We start from the raw sequence: 17,917 nt of genomic DNA, 5'->3' as shown, positions 1-17,917 counted from the left end.
TTCGATTTTGCCATTAAGACCTTTCCAATAATACCAAACTTGACTTTATATTATCAGGTAGATGGAGAATCAGCAGTTAAAACCCACTCCTTACTCGAGGAGTACACCCTTCGATGCCGGGCATTTTAAGTTTGTGATGGTCAACATCTTGTATGTGGATGTTTTCGGAATTCTCCCTTTCTTATTCAACCAATTTACCTTTCTCTCCTTTAATGTAAACGGCATTAACGTGGGATATGTATATATGGAGACATTGTTTCATCATTATTCACACTCATTTATCAATTATACTCTGTAGTGCACGACCATGAGACGTTAAATTAACATTTTTACCGATTCTCAATAGGAGTGCAGCAGTGCACCGCAGTTGAAAATTCATCTCAAGCAACTCACAACAGGAAAATGTTATGCATAGCAGCTTGTAGAGATTTGCATTATCATAAAACGTAATAGGTCTGCTTACCAACAGGACGACCGGATTGGATCTTTGGTGGATGCAAGATTTATTTCTCGTTCTACCCTCTTTCTAATGCGGCACAAGTATTCAGCTGACCTCTGTTAAAAAATGATTACCTAAGGCATCTAAGTTTAAGGGTCATCGAAGGATGGTTCTTAACTAGATCACCTCCTTTTACCTTCCGAGTCAAATAAATGTCGCACTTCCTGTGGGTCTCATTGGCTTGTTTCGAATGGGAGACATACCTTTTCCTTCATCTTCATCAAATTATAGAAGGAATACAATAGTTCAGCCCTGATTCTTTTCTGAGATTCCAAACTATTTATAGTTTCGTACAACGGTTGAAAAATAATCATTTAAAAAATATTAAATCCATTTATAGTTGCAACGGTTCAAAAAACATTAAATATTGGAACTACTTAACTTCCATGTATACCAAAATTTTTAAGAGGCTAATCAGAATTTTCATGGTCTGAATGGAGGTTAAATGATTTGTTAAGGGGCAGCTACTACAAATGATGCAAAAGCTTTTTTTTTTTTTTCCTGTTTATCGTAAGTGAAAAGAGATAATGAAATGTAACATACCACAACAATAATAGATAATGTTATTCTACACCTAAGAATACGAATTGGAAGAATTTTCAGTGTTGCCATCTATAGAAATTACAGTGTTGCCAGAATAACAGTTCCCCAAAAATCTAAGTTACGGAAGCGAGTAGAGGAACGAACTTAACTACATTTGATTACGTATCGTGTTGTTTTGGAATCTGTGAACTACTTTTTAAATAACATTATTATTTAATTTTAATAACTGTATGTAAAGTAACTGAGATATCGCTTTTAATTCATGAAACAAAAATAACAAAACATAAAATTACCTCTTCATGAGTTAATATATACCCTGTGCAACGTTTGGAGAGGACATATTAGTCGTAGTAGTTGTAAAGCACATTGTGCAATATTATTCTCTGTTATTTAGTTGAGTTCAGTATCCTAGGACTTTACTAAATAATTTGTTTGTTCTACATGAGTTTGGCCAGCGATACATATACATGCATAGCAAAAATGCCTAAAATACAATTATTAAGATGTTTAAAAATCGGAGAGTAAAATTCAGATCAGCGGATTAGCATAGAGCCTATCATGCTTTGCGTTGCTTCCATTTTGAGAAAAAAAAGTCAATGTTCTTACGATTAGTTTGTGTTCTTACCATAGATGACCATTTTGCACTGGGCTCGCACTCAACTGTCTCAACTGGGCTCGCACTCACTAATCCTAACTGCGCTCTCTCTCACTCGGGCTCGCACTCACTTCTCTCAACGAGGCTTGCACTCACTCGGACTCGCGCTCACCTGTCTCAACTGGGCTCGGGCTCAATTCCCTCAATTGGGCTCGCGCTCACGTACTTCATTAGGGCTCGGGCTCACTCGGGCCCTTGCTCAATTATTGAGTCCAAGCCCAGTTGAGCGCGAGTACCGAGCTCGCGAGTTTGAATATGGGCTGATTAATGGCGTACTCCACCCTCCATTTTCCACCCCTGATACAGTTGTTAAAATTAATCGAAATTTTCCAATTTTTCGTATTTTTGCGACAGCCCAAACTATTATATAAATCGATTTTTTGTTAAAATAGTGTCAGTAAAGTTGCTTCAATCTTCCATTTTAATTCTACACACGGAATGCGTTTCTTATCTTTTAATCTCAGAAACAAATGAGTCCACGTTAGCGGGAAACAAGCGTGGGCTCGCACTCAATTGAGCTCGCGCTCGCTTGGTCTCACATTTACTTCTCTCAGCTGATCTCACTCGCGAGGGCTCGCGCTCGCTTTCCTCGACTGGACTCGCGCTCATTCGCGCTTGCGATCACTTCTTTCAACTGAGCTCTCACTCAATCGGGCTCGCGTATATGTGTATTTAACGGTAAATCACAATTCTCTCACTTAAAACATACCAAAGCACAAAATCTGCGAACGATGTCGAGACATTTCATACCTCTTACTCGATGCATTTAATGAAAACTTGTTACATAAAAGACAGAATGTATGAAATTCTCTCCTGTCCATCCTGTGGTATAAAATTGGTGGAATGAGTTTATAGTTCGATAGTAAGATTTCCTTCTCTTCCAAATTTATGGATAATAAATAAAGTACTTGATGTGCAGTTTTACGGCATATTACAAATAGCACTCAATTGACGATCTAGAACTAACATTCATTTGATGGTCTTAAACTGTGAAACACTCGGCAAACTAATGTTGTTGTAATATTCATTGATAGTAATTTTTTAAACTTTAAACATTTGCACATACTCAAAGTACTTGCTTCCAGCTCGCACCAAGTGAACTTTGTAGTGGACATTCACCGTGTGCGTGGGTTTTCTCGGGATTCTTCCGTTTCCTCCCACTTTCTTCATTTCGCCATTTCCTTCATTTCTCATCATCACCGTCTCTTTTAGCCTAGACGGCATAATCATGGGACGTAAAATCTAAAGAATTAAATTCAAAGTATATGCTGTGTAATAAGATCTGTGAATATAAACTATGAAGCAACTTGTTACTCTTCTGTCAGTTGGTAAGTATTTATTTTTTATTTGTCACCTATAACAGGACTACTATGCCAATTAGAATAGGCTTACAAAATTTTAATTATAGGGTTAATTATGTACATGTATAACAATAAAAATAAAACTAAAAGATAGAAAGCAAAATAAGACAAGAAAGAAGAATAAATAAAAATAAAGTAAAATAAAATAAAGGAGGATATGTTTAAGAAAAACTGTTACATCTATAACGTAATAGAAAACAAAAAGACATTATATACAGTTTTCCAGTAATCATCTGACGCACTTCTTATCTAATGTTTGTATTAACAATTTCAGATATAAAGTATATAGCAGATAAAGATCAATCTCTGGACTTTTCTTATATTATTATAATTCCGACAAATTAGAATTATGGGAGAATTCATATGCATAGAAGTTCTAGATTTCTCATTATAAAATAACATACTAGTTCTTAAGTTGGTTTTGGCGGTATTAAAATTCAACTTACTTATGCATTCATGATTGTCTATAAATTATAGATAAGATTCTGCAATTTAAATAAGAAAATCAATTGAGATATTTCCCGCCGTATATTTAATGGCGAATATTTAAGTATATCCAATAATCTACTGTAAGAAACCCTAATGTTATAGGAACTCACCATATACATTTTAAAATACAAATATCTTAAGAACTTATTTTGTATTCTTTTAATGTTTCTTTCATGTTGCTTATAATAAGTGAGTCCACACTATTGACACACATTCTAACTCGCTACGTACTAGGCTATTAAACGTGACCGTACAGGCTCTTACGTTAGTAAATTCACATGTATTTCTAGTTAAAAATCCTAAAGATATGTATGTCTCATTAGTCATCTTAAGTATATGCTTGTTAAAGCATAGTACACCTAAATAATTTACATGTCTACCTTTTTGTATTATTACATTATTTATCGAGTAATTGGAGTAATTTGGATTGTTTTTGTCGAAAACGTTATTACCGGTCATTTATTTATATTAAAAGGTAATTTATTGTCAATACTCCATCTGTAGCAGCTCTCTAAATCCATTTGTAACTTGATTGCATCATCGTTGTTCTTTATTTCTTTATAAAGTTTCATGTCGTCTCATAAACAAACATTTCGAGTATTTTATAACTCGAGGTAAATCATTGATAAACAACAAGGTTTCAGTATTTGAACCTTGTGGTACACCAAATAAGGTACTTTAATGTGACGAAATTAATTGATTATATGATACACAATATTCGCTGTTACACGATACAACTGATGTCAATAGTTTGCATAATAATCCAAACGAAGATAATTTCTGTAGTAACAAATCGTGATTGAGTCTGTCAAAAGCCTTTGCAAAGTCCTTATATATGGTGTCAACTATAAAATTATTGTTTATGGAATCTGAGATGTTTTGGATAAATGTAATTAAATTGATCACAGTTGAACGTCCTGGATAAAATCCGTGTTGATATATGTATAAAAGTAACGAAGAAAGTTCTGTCGCTTTTTCACCCACCACCTTCGAACGTCGATATGTCACCTAAGACGTATCTGAAAGATAAAAAATAGTTCTCAGTATCGACGACCTTCTTCCAACGTTTGGAAGGCCGTGGATTCCATCGTGGTAGAACTGGCAAAGCCGTGAAGCGAAGAAAGTATCAAGTGCATTTGGCATCTCTACTAGGGATTTGAACTGACGTCCTCTAAAGTGATTGTCCAAGGAATTGAACGGTGCAATGTCTGTGGAGTATGGCGGATGCAATAGTGTTTCCCATCCAAGGCGTAGAATAGTCCCGGATCATCCTGGCTACGTGGGATTTAGCGTTGTCCTGTAACAAGAGGACCCCTTTGCGATTCAGAAATGCTGACTCCAGACTTTTGAGTTTTCTTGAACATGGCTCAACTGATGACGGTACACAGTTACGTTGATGCTCTGACCAGATGATAGCAATTCCCAATGCACGATGCTGCGAGCAGTCCACCAAACACACAGGGGGGCATTCTTCTGGTGCAGTGCTGGTTTCGACTGTTTTGGAGCCGGTTCATGGGATGCTAACCACTGATGATGGCGGTGTGGAGCTTCGTACAGGACCTACTTCTCATCACATGTCAATACCCTATCCAGAAATGGCTCCTTCTTCAGACGAGACAGCAAAGAAACACAGGTGTCTGTTCGACCCAACTTGTAGTGCTTTCTAAGTTGATTTAGGTGCTTCCGAATGGTTTCTCCATTCGCACTGAATTGTAGTCCTAGCTCTTCACATGTCTGGCCACTGTTCGCCTCAATTGCTGCCTAAAGATCTTCATTTTGTACATGTATTGGTCTTCCGGCACGTGGTGCGTCTTCGAGTGTTTCGTCACCGTCCTTAAACTTCTTAAATCACCGCTGCACTGTCCGTATCAGTCTAATTTCTTTATTATGTACCTAAGGCGGGAAATTACCTCTCAAAGTGGGAAAAGGAGATTTTTTTTAAAGTCCCCGTTTATCGTGAATTTCTCTCCTCTCAGTAACACAGCACAAACATGCGAATAGTACTTACAAGTAAGGGACCATATGGTTGTCGCGCAAATCAGATGCAGACATACGCCATCTGATTGGGCATGGAAAGATATGGAGAACACAGAAACTTAAGGTGCTAAGGGCCGTAGGGAGCGGAGCGAGGAAGTAGGAAACATTGAATGTCGGCAAAATTGAAGAAGGTCAGGAATGACGGGAAAAGTGTAATTTCTTGCAAACAGGGAAAGAAAGTCAACCAAAAGAACGAAACTAAACAAAACAAGAGCATCAAGGACGAAGAAAGATCATAATCAGGATTGCCATCCCGACCGCAGTGTTGCCAGCGCTGCTTAACATTGATATGGAAGGTATAGCACAGTATAGCAATTCATGCACAAGGAAAAATATTAGTAAGACAAAAGACAATTGAAAAGACTCTGTACACGTGCGTAAAAAGGTTTAACGATAGTCGCGAGTGAATAATGTACATGAGGGAGGACAAATATAGACATGAAAGTGAAGGAGGTACACATGATAACACAGAAACGAGAGTGTTTGGGAGCATCGTTCCATGATGATGATGATGGTCGCTGAATTCCCCAATGTGAAAGCATATGCAAGCAGAGCAGCGAATCTGACCAAACGGGATTTACAAATCTTCTTGGAAGAAGTTTTGTGGCCGGACCTTCAGCGTAAGGATCGTGTTTTGCTTTTGGTTGACTCCTGGACTCCAAACAAGGATGACACTCTTTACAACATGACAGTTCCCGACGGTATTCAGTTCTACAAAATGCTGATTCCTCCGAAATGTACAGGCCTTATACAATCTGCTGATATGTTCTTCTTTCGTCCATTCAAAAACATGGTGAAGTTCATCACAGGTACGTTAGTGTTCTCCAGTATTAATGTGTGGCAACGTGAGAACTTTCTCCGCCTTCAGTCATTTGTTCATTACCAGTTTTCCTCTAGGCGATTCCAAAAGATGATACGCTTTGCGTTTTTCAAATGTGGCTACTCCAATGAACATCCTGGACAGTTTGAAACACCTTCTGCATATTGAGTTGAAAAAGGACTCACAGAGGAATGCTGCAGAGACGCGTGTGCCCAGCTTTCTTTCATCCGCTGTGCTCACTGCGAGAAATGTTTGTGTGTTGACCACGCATTCATTCGTGATCTTCACGTCAACTGCAATTAAACTACAAATGGTGCGTACTGTTCTCTACTTTCCTCCTTTTGTATTCACGTGGGTGCAATATTCACCCACGACTACGTTAAACCTTTTTACGCGCGTGTACAGAGTCTTTTCAATTGTCTTTTGTGTTACTAATATTTTTCCTTGTGCATGAATTGCTATACTGTGCTATATCTTCCATATCAATGTTATGCAGCGTTGGCAACACCGCGGTGCGGATGGCAACCCTGATTATGATCTTTCTTCGTTCATGATGCCCTTGTTATGTTTAGTTTCGTTTTTTTGGTTGACTTTCTTTCCCTGTTTGCTCGAAATTAATTTTTCCCATCATTCCTGACTTTCTTCAATTTTGCCGACATTCAATGTTTCCTCTTTCCTCGCTCCGCTCCCTATGGCCCTTAGCACCTTAAATTTCTGTGTTCTCCGTAACTTTTCATGCTCAATCAGATGGCGTATGTCTGCATCTGATTTGCGCGACAACCTTATGGTCCCTTACTTGTTAGAAAAAACTGCTTCATTGCGAAGAGAATGAGGTACGAATAGTAGTACGAGGAAAAATAGTCTTCATGCTCTTTTATTCAATCAGCTTCAGCATAAAGACTATTCATTGTAGGAACATGAGTCGTACCTCCTTTTCTTCGTAATGAATCAGCCTTTCGAACGATACCACTCGCATGTCGGTACCATGTACCCAGGAGAAGAAATTCCCTAAAAACGGGAAATTTTTGTGAAAGAATTCATGATTTTAGGTAAATAGTGATAATATTTGTAGATACTTTACTAAACTAATTGACTAAAAATGTGTAAATAGAGAAAACATTCGTTTTTTTCTTTTTTTTTTTTTTTTGACACATCCCTATTTATCCTAGGATCATGGTTAGTACCTCTTTTTTTCCAAATGAGGCTAGTTTTTAACCGGTACCACTCGCATATGTCTATCGTGTATCTGAGGAGAGAAATTCCCGAAAATGGGAAAATTTTCTCCTGAAAAGAATCCCTTTTTCCAATTTGGATGGTATTTTCCCACTTCTGGTACATAATAGGGAAATTTGAGTGGTACAAGTTAGAAACATTACTTCATTATGAACACAATGACGTACGAACTATCGGTTGGTTTGGGGATTTTTTTAAGTCTTTGGTTATCTGTGACGTATAAATCCAAAGCAATGCCAACTATGTGTATAATTCCAACGACATCCGTAATGGGAAGGGCGGGAATACCGTGGATTTCTAAAGTACTTCTCCTTCCATATTGATTAAGATAATCTAAATCAGTCTTCAGTTTCTCTACCTATCTTTTTAATGATAAATTTTCACTTTTATGTTCATCAATGAAATTCGTGCACTTCACTAAATCTTCACTTTGACTCTTTAATAATTTAGAATTTTTGTCTGATTTTTCATGGATTAACTTTAGTAATTCACCAAGATCTTTCTCTAATTTCCTATTCAGACCTATTCCTTTCCAGACCTCAATAGCACGTTCGTTACGAGTGGTATTGGTGGTGGTGGGTCTTCGCTATTCAATGCTACTCAGATCAATCGCTTCCGAGTTTTGGTCTAGCACGGGTCACTTATCGTGCGAACCGTGTTTATAAACAACGTCTAGATTTTTGGAAACTCGAAATTCAGTGTTCGCCTGAGCTACTATACGCCATTACATTTTGCTTCAGGGTGGGATAATCGGCTTCAGAGACGCTCACCATAATTAAAGAAGCCTACGAAGATCAAGTTCTATCAAGAGCCCAGGTTTTCCGTTGGGTAGAGATTTCAAGAACGGACGGGAAAACGTGGAGGACGAGGAACGCTCTGGACTCCCTTCGACGAGTCGTGTGGACGAAAATTTCGGCAAACTGATGGAACTATTGGACAAAGTACGTCATTTAAGTGTGAGAATGATGTCACAGGGGATATGTCTAAAGTGACAACTGCCGATCAAGATCAAGCGTGAGTTACGGAAGTAAGGAACATACCTCTACACCACACAGTGATCCTCGTGGACAAAGCCGGGGAAGGTAATTGTGACGAAAGATTGTCAAACGAAACGCCGAATCGATCTCACGATTGCGATTCTCCACTAAGAGCAAATGCGGTACCTATCTTGTTGATTTTTTTCAAACCCAGTTTCTCGTGCAAAATTGAATACACTGCACCTTATGATATGCCTATGGCCTCAACTATTTCGCGCACTTTGATTCTTCGATCACTCAAAACTATATCGTGGATTTTGTGAATCATTTCGGAAGAAGTCACTTCCACTGGACTTCCCGAATACTGTTCATTATTTGTGGATGTACGGCCACGATTAAACTCATTTACCAATTGTAAATAGTAGCGAACACAGGAGCAGATGTGCCATGAACTCTTCATCCAACTTGGCTTTGATCTCTTTCGGTGTTAAATCTTTTATAAGGAGCGTTCAAAAAGAAACGAGCCGGAGGCCGAGGAACAGAAACTTTTACTTGTACGTTAGAAATATTGGCCCCGGCTGTTGAAGCACTTGTCGCACTTCGACAGAAGATGGTAAATGGCTGTCTCGTAGAATTCCCTGGGCTGCGTTGCAAACCAGTTCCGGACGTACTTCTGGACATCGTTGTCTGAGGTTAATCGTTTGCTCCGCAGCGCCTTTTTAAAGGGACCAAAAATGGCGTAATCGCAGGGAGAGAGGTCTAGACTGTATGGAGGGTGACCGAGAACCTCCCACTTGAATTTCTGCACAACTACCCTGACTGTTTTGGCCGTATGAGATAGGGCATTGTCATGGAGTAAAATGACCCTACGGGTGAGCTTGCCTGGTCGTTTCGATTTTATCGTTTGGCGAGGGTTAGTCAATAATTTACTTATAACGCATTCACTGTTGTCCTGTGCTGCAGTAATCAGAAAGTCAGTAATCAGTCTTGCTCAAAGAAGAACGTCAGCATAACCTTTCCTGCACTTATGTGGATGGCTTTTTTTTTTTCTTTTTTTTTTGTGATGGTGGCCTTGGATCCTTCCACTGAAAACTTTGTCGTTTCGATTCTGGTTCGAAGTGATGACACCAAGACTCATCTCCAGCCAGCACTCGTGTCAGGAACTCAGTCCCTTCCCTGGCATAGCGCTGGAGATGATCAAGACAGTGGGCCATTCGACATGCTTCCTGTTGTGATTGAAGGCTATGGGCCATCCATTGAGCGCACACTTTGCAAAAGTTCAGTCTTTCCGTCATTATGGTGTGCACACTTCCGACACTCAAGTTCACTGCAATTCTATCGTCCTGTGTAACGAGTGCATAAATCAACTGGGCGATGCCAAAGGTTGCGGTATGGTGTTCCAAACCGTGCATCATCGCCTAACGACACCCGTTCTTCCTGAAGCGCTTGTGCCACTCCTTGACCCTTGCAAGGTACATGCAGTAGTGACATTTTTCGATCAACATCCGTTCCCCGTAATCCTTCCGCCCTCAGAAAGCGAACAATACCAGTTTGCTCTTCCTTTGATGCCTCCATTCTATGAAAGAAATTTAACCCCTGCACTCATCTAGATAAATATACACCAAAGCCTCATCAAAGAGGATATAATAAGTCTAAAACCTTCCAGTTTTCGATCATTTCTTTAACCCATAAAAGGGAACAAGCAGTATGAACTAAATTTTACAAAATATATATATATTCGAGTCCTAATAGAACATTTACTATTCTTTTACCAAATTTAAGGGTGGGCTAATGTACCCCTATCAAAAATGTGATGACTTAGGTATCAATGTACCTAAGTCCTGTGAAAAGAGAACAAACCCTCTACTCAACCATATGTTGTAGTAAAGCCATATCTAAGAATCCTAATTAGCTTAATAACCTATCACATGGTAATATGCTTATTCTGGCAATTGTTGTTTACGCATAAGTGATAAGCAGAACTATCCGAATGCACTTTTGCTGTACCTGCCTCTGGTATGACGTATGGGCGGTAAACTAAACTTTTATTCTCAGATACCAGAGTGAAGCACCAATGTTTCTCATATTCTATCATGAATAGTTGCTTTTAACCAGCCTAACCCCGTTTTTGGTTTGCTGTGTACTTGTTTAAATAAAACAGTGAATTTATTATGTTGGGAGATGTTTTAATGTAGTTTTAATAATAGTGGATGTATGTTTTTCAAATCGTCCTAGTACACACGATTTGCCAATAAACGCAATATCACAAGTTGGTACTGAAACACCTCTTGGTATCAGCGGCGTTGAACCTAGAGTTCCTGTTAATTCTGCGGTATTGATCTTGATGATTTCTACATGCTGGCGGTTGTTGCGATTGCAGCCTTTCGTCTTTTCTCTAGGTGATATGTGAACTAAATGTACGGTTATTGGACCAACATTAGTCTCGGATGATGTGTAATTTTTCAGTCCATAGATGAAAATGATAAAATGATGGCAAGACTCCAAGATGACTGGCCGAGACTTCTGGCCAGAACTTACTCCATTCTCAAAATGTAGATTGATTTCATGATGAATACCTGACTGGTCTGGACCCTGACTGAATGACTGAACGACTGCATCTAACGAATGAACCCTTACTCACTGACTGACCCTTGACTGACTGGCCACGAAGCATCCAAATCTTAACAACCAAACACTTCCTTAATGTATTGTTCTTCTCAGTCTTGGTTTGGTTCCTTTCTTTATTATTTTGACATCAGATGTTTGTCACCTCATGACTTGTTCAATATGTATGAGTAAGATGAAATTTTGACAACTCCTAACTCTACTAAGCGTTCTTTGAAGTGATGTTACAGTACAAAGATATTACATTTTAGGTCTAGAGAATGTTTAATTTTTTTCTTTTTTGGTGACAATTCTTAAATTTAAGGGGTAGTCCTATATACATTTTCCATATTTTAAGAAGGGAGCATCGAAGTACACAAGAAAAAAGAATAAACCTCTGTACTAATTCATATCATACATGTTAAAGGCTCATCAAAGATCCATAAATTAGGTAGGTCAATAACCGACCACGTGGCAATACTATATTTGAGAGATTTTTACTCACAGAAAGGAATAAGCAGGACCACCCATATTTACAGTTATACTATATATTTGAATCCCAAAGAACATCTACCTTTTTTTTTTTTTTTTTGACAATTCCCAAATATAAGGGATGGTTCTAGGTACCCCACGTTAATGTACCCTGTCTTTCAGAAGAAAATTACACCTACAACCAACTATGAAACCATATAACATAATAAATTCTCATCAAAGGGAATAGATTGTCAAAAATCACCAAATTGTAAACTTTTGGTTATTTTTATACACATGAAAGGGAACGAGATGAACCACCCAAATTTACAGGGTTGTAGAAAACATTTTTTTTTTTTTTTACAATTTCCAAATTTAACGGGTGATCCTATGTACACTTATGTCCAAAATGATTGTCGCATATCTATAACTGTCTTCTTGTAAGAATATAATTTGATAATGATTTTTCAGGGTACTTTTAATACTGATACTATGTGTATAATCGGGAAATGTATATTTGTGGTAAATTTCATAGGAAAAGAATTATAAATACGAAAACTAGAATGACTAAAACAAAATGTTGCTAAATGGACGAGAAAGTTTTATTTTCATTTTTTCTGGTTTACTGCTCTTTTGAGGGGCCGCGGTGGCTCAGTGGTAGAGCGTTCACCTCTGGTGCTTGGAGTCCCGGGTTCGATCCCAGGCCCCGCCAAGTGAACTTTGTGGTGAACAAACACCGTGTGCATGGGTTTTCTCGGGGTTCTCCCGTTTCCTCCCACTTTCTTCATTCCACCATTTCATTCATCACTCATCATCACCGTCTCCTCTAGCCTAACCGGCATAATCGTGGGACGTAAAACTCAAAGATTTCATTTCATTTTCATTTTTTGCTCTTTTGACATGAAATTTGCCACATACATGTCTTTACCGATTATACAATACTAACATTATAAGAAATACCGGGCGAATTCGTTATCAAATTATATTCCTACAACAACATGTTTATAGATATGCGACAATAATTTTGGACATGAGTGTACTCTCCCAAAATTTAAGAGGGGAGCATCAATGTTCTCATTTCCTATGAAGGGGAGTGGACGCCTGTAGACATCCATATAACTATATAAGGTAATAAGACCGTACCAAAAAAGATAAAAAGATGAAAAACCTCCGAAATGTTTATTTTTTGTAATTTGTTATACACGAAAGGGAACGAGATGGACTCCCAAAACTTACAGAGGTACATACCACAGTCCTATATTACCGTATCAAATTTTTAAATTTGGTAATCCCCAAAAATTAAGGAAGGTGGTTCTATGCAACTCTCCCAAAATTTAGAGGGTGGGACAAGGTACCCCTTCCAAAATCGAGAGAGAGAGATATACCCCTGGTCAGCGATTTAGGTGATAAAAGTTTTCTTAATCGACGCAAATACTACTGAGGCGTTACTCACTGTGAATATGTTTTCTAAACATTCTGATTGGCTATAAAACCAAGCGTCAAAATTTAAACAACTGGAAGAATTTCGTATGTGCTGTCATCTGCTGATCGCATTTCCTTTTAAGTGCATAAAATATACTCTTATTCTACTCTTCAAATCAATTTAAATTCAAAAATTTATATCATAAATATTGTAATATCCCGCAGATGGTTCTGTTTACTATTAATTAACAGATGTTTGTATTTATAAACAACACCATGTGTGTCCTACTACACTGCCAGACGACAGGAACAGAGGCGGATCTAAAAGGTAAAAACTGGGGGGAAGGGGGCAACCAGAATCCAGACTATGATAGGTGTATCATGAGTTTACTATAACTTTCAAAAATATATAAATTATAGCTTCAGTTATTTTTGACACTGAGAAAACTGGGAGGCCTAGGCTAGATCCGCCACTGGACAGAAATACCAGCAACACCACTAGTCATGTATTAAAGAAAGACTGCCACCGGAACACCGAAACAGCTATGAAACCTAAAAAACTTCCTATCTAATATCAGTCTTTAACTTGTCAAATCCACTCGCTTATTTTGGAGCTTTCAGAGAAATCTAACCAATAGCTTTTAGCTTGTTTTGAGGATAGGCCTCTTATCCTGCCCACTTTGTTTGCTTGGAACTCTTAACCTTCGAAAGCTTGCATGGAGCTTTGTGGCTTTCTAACTCCTCTATGCTTGTTCGGAGCATTGAGGATCTAAATCCACTCCGCTTAGTTTGCTCGGAACTCGGTGGAGATCCTTCTCTAGGCTGTTCGGGCTTTGAGATACCTTATTTACCCAGTTATTATAGGATTTTTTAGATTATAGTGATTTTGTGTCATACTGTTTATAAAAGAAAGATTTTGTAACAAAACTTGATAGTGAGAGAAAACTATTCCTGAGTATAATTTGCTGCACCTAAGCAAAACTTTACAATATAAAAATAAAGAGATGGTTAGAGAAACCGCAATTTTTATAACATTTCGGAATAAAGTGCCAATATTGCGTATCTCCAGAAAAAAATAAGGCACTGCTGATAGCATTGGTGAGTAGATTCTACATTATGTTCTATGTCATTAATTCCGTACTGGTTACTTCCGTTATTCTTTCAGTTGTTTAGATTTAAAAAAAAAACACTACTATCTGGATTATTGATCTGCAAATCCTTTTGCGCCATATCTATATTTTGATATTTTGATGGTCATTAGCCCGTACAGCTTCGCAAAATATCACACTTTCAAAGAAGTCACTAAACCCACTTTCGATATTTCTACATCCCTTTTTACAGCGTTGGGAAGCATTCTGTGTAACTAACGGGACACGTGTACGAGTATATTCACGAACATCCTCCAGTCGCCTTTCTAATGAGTGTTAATCCACAAGCATCTGTAATCGCGATTTTTTTCATTAATTTTGTAACATGAATTTGCTTGTTTTGTTACTCTAGATTGATATATGGACAAGTCGTTCCCGACATGTTTCGACCATTGATATATTGATCGTGTGCAATGTAGCGATAGTAAAGCTCGAAGAATTTTAAGAAATGAAAAGATCGTAGAGACAATCGAATTCGATTTATATGATCAGTATACAGTAAATTTAACAGTATAGTAAACGTGATAGCAAAATAGAAATACATTTTTTAATGTAGTCATGTTCGAAAATAAATAAGTGAATAATTTATAAATGATGTACTGTTAACGGACAATATTGTACAGAACGCTTTACCGAAAACAGTTCTTTTCTACCGGATGGAAGCAGCGAGCTGAAATAGAGTTTAATCCATGTACCAAAATATAAAGAAATGTAAATAAAATAACATATTGTTACCATTTTTAAAACCATATATAAATAAATGATAAATATATAATTTATAAACCAAAAAGTAATACATTTCTCATGGGAAAAACTCAGGCTTCACATTTTACTCTATATTACCTTACACATAATGACACCGATCTAATGTTTAGATTTTTATATCTTCGAAAGGAGTGTTTTACTGTCTTACATAGTAATATAAGTCAAATGTCATATTATTATTTCAATTTTTTGTCTATCTTTACAGGTTTCTACGTAATCCCAGCGAACTGAAGAATATAAAGAATATTTCCCTATTGAGACAACAAATGAATAATTGCTCACGACCACCAGTCAAGCTAGAAACCCCGGAATCTCTCTCTCCGGAGGGTAACAATGAAAATCCAACAGATTTAAGGATGGTTTCATCAGATAACAACACGCCAACTGATTTAACCATGGTTAACTCTGAACATAGTAATAATATTCGCACTGAAATAGCTTCTGATCCGAATATACCCACCAACTTGAGTATGATCTCTCCTGACAGTAATAACTTTCCAACTGACCTTAGTCGAATGTGTACAGAAGCGAATAAGTTGAATAATTTAACACGAGAACCAGAACGACACGCTAATCATAATCACGTAATGAATAGTATGATTAAGGTCGAAAATTGTAGAGATGATGATTGAAAAACTGTAATATTAAAAACACGGTTGGATTTTACCAAATAAAATATTTTAACAGTGACTTAGGTACTTCCATCGTAGATGTTGATGTGAATTAAAATCATGTATGGTGGCAGCTATGACTTTATCTGCTCAAGGTCGTAGATGCAGATTGTTGGGAATTTACACAAGTGCGTGTTGTGTTTTCCTATATAATGTATATTCTTGGGGGCCAGCATTTTTTAAGAAAAAATGGGAAATGTACTATATTTGCCTGTGAATCTGTATTATCATTAATAGGAATTTGTAATTAGGAATATGCAGAGTAGTTAGCCTTGACATTCCAGGGTACATTAGTTAAATGAACTTCGTAGGGGTTACAAGATGAGTAGTGAACTCAGGAGAGAAACATGGGCGTAACAAAACGTGGTGAAGGGAATAATGAACCAATTAGCAGGTGAAAAGAAAAGAAATTGTAAAAGTAAATGAGAATAACGATGAAATAAATATGTCAGTGAGTTCAAATATGAAAAAATCAATTACAGTATACTAATCTCTCCAGCTTCGCCAGAAAAATGGAAAAATTTGTTGTATGGCAATACTTTGTTAATGTATTTCATCAAGTTATTTCAAATTGAAATTAAATTGTGTCTGAACGCAAATACTAATGAACATATAATTCTTAAAATTATATGATGCTTTACGAAGTTTAGTCTGACTTCCACGTGTTTTAGAATTTACATAAAAATTGGTTTACAATTTGAAACCCTAAATTGCCTAAGTTTATGTACAAAACATAAATTTATGAAATTCTTGCGAGTACTTTTAAGAAAGGTGATTCATGACAACCCATTTTTCACGTAGCAATTACTTTAATAAGTGAATATTACTTTTACACTGTTGGTACGGTAAATTTCTCTCCGAAAACAAAAAATTAACATTTCTGTTTTATTAAAAATTTGACATGTAAATAAAATCATGACAGCTAAGCTGCGGGAGTAATTGAAAGAGAAACTTTTGTTGTGTTGCGTTATTTTATTGTGTTAGGTTTGCTTTTGAGATTTTATATTAGTTTAATTGAACCATATATATAGAATTTACCATTTATTTGGCTTTGTAAAACACCTAGACTTTGATCTGGAGGTGGAAAGTGCCGTTCTAATTTGGCAGTAGAAAATACGTATATGGTTATTGTAGTTGTTATTATTTGCTCAAGAATAAAAACGAAAATACTAAAAACTGTTTATGGCATCTTGAATACCAGCAAATGCTGGGTTGCAATTTTTACGTGACAAAATTCAAAGTGTACAAATACTGTGAAAACTAGATATGGACCTCAATGAAATATTTTACTTTTCGTATTTTTTTAAAAGAAATAATTAAATACTCATATTGTGTATAACTGTTAATAATAATAATAATTATATATATATATATATATATATATATATATATATCTTTGGTTTTATGAATTTGTATTCACATAAGTAAATTTAATTTAAAGTAAGGTTCTTGTATAATAGTATTGCTTTAAGAAACAATGTGTATATTTTTTGCTTGTCATTGTTTAATTTATGGAAATGTTGCTAATATTTGCTGTATTTTGTTTCTTACAAAAGTAGATGTGCAAGTGTTCATTAAGATATATGTTGTCGCAGTCGTGCGTTTCAAAATTACTCTTGATATATCTAGTTCGTATACGTTACAGTTTTTCTCTACATTTCTTTTTCCAGGAAAATGAGATCTCAGTTTGTAAGAAAGGTAGCAAACTATAAATACTACTTCAGTTAATGTATTGGGAAAAAAGATATGCTTTTTACTTGTAAAATATATAACTATGCAGCATTCTTTTATTTACATACTTTGCCGTCTAGTTATCTGAACCATCCTTAACAACACTGATACTTCACCCAACTGGCATCTTGTTTTTATAATCTCCCGAGACACTACAAGGCAATTCAGTGCAAACTTTCATTAGTAATTGAACTTGGAGCATGTGCACAAAACCAAATGTATTAACCATTATGCATTTACAAAGTCAAAAAGTAGGAAATTCCAGCATGTTAACTAAATTTCGTATTTTCAAATAAAGTTCAACTGGAATGTAATTATTTGGGGTTTACAGAAACACAGTTGGCACTGTTTTCAGAAAGAGTGTTCCGCGCCTTATCAAGAGTTGGTTGGCGAAAAAAGTCGGGAAAACATCTGATTGTTCTCTTGAATAAAAGAAAAGTACATTGTTGCGAAAGGAAAAAAAATATTTCAGAATGTTTTAGCTTTCGCGT

General features: G+C 36.7%; 1 protein-coding gene across 5 annotated transcripts in view; it reads left to right on the top strand.

Moving 5' to 3' along the window:
• aop (ETS variant transcription factor anterior open) overlaps positions 1-17,480 on the top strand; it is a 438,519-nt gene extending 421,039 nt beyond the window's left edge. For all 5 annotated transcript variants that reach the window (XM_081738735.1, XM_081738736.1, XM_081738734.1 and 2 more), the window contains one exon: positions 15,230-17,480. In XM_081738735.1, the coding sequence (XP_081594861.1) occupies positions 15,230-15,656 (427 nt within the window). In that variant the 3' untranslated portion in view covers positions 15,657-17,480. The remainder of the gene's footprint in view (positions 1-15,229) is intronic.
• The last annotated feature ends 437 nt before the right edge of the window (positions 17,481-17,917 follow it).

The sequence above is a fragment of the Thermobia domestica genome, chromosome 14, assembly GCF_964235325.1.
Source record: "Thermobia domestica chromosome 14, izTheDome1.hap1.1, whole genome shotgun sequence".
Lineage (NCBI taxonomy): Eukaryota > Metazoa > Arthropoda > Insecta > Zygentoma > Lepismatidae > Thermobia > Thermobia domestica.
Note: the sequence above shows the minus strand (reverse complement) of the source record. Positions and strands in the feature narration are given on the sequence as shown.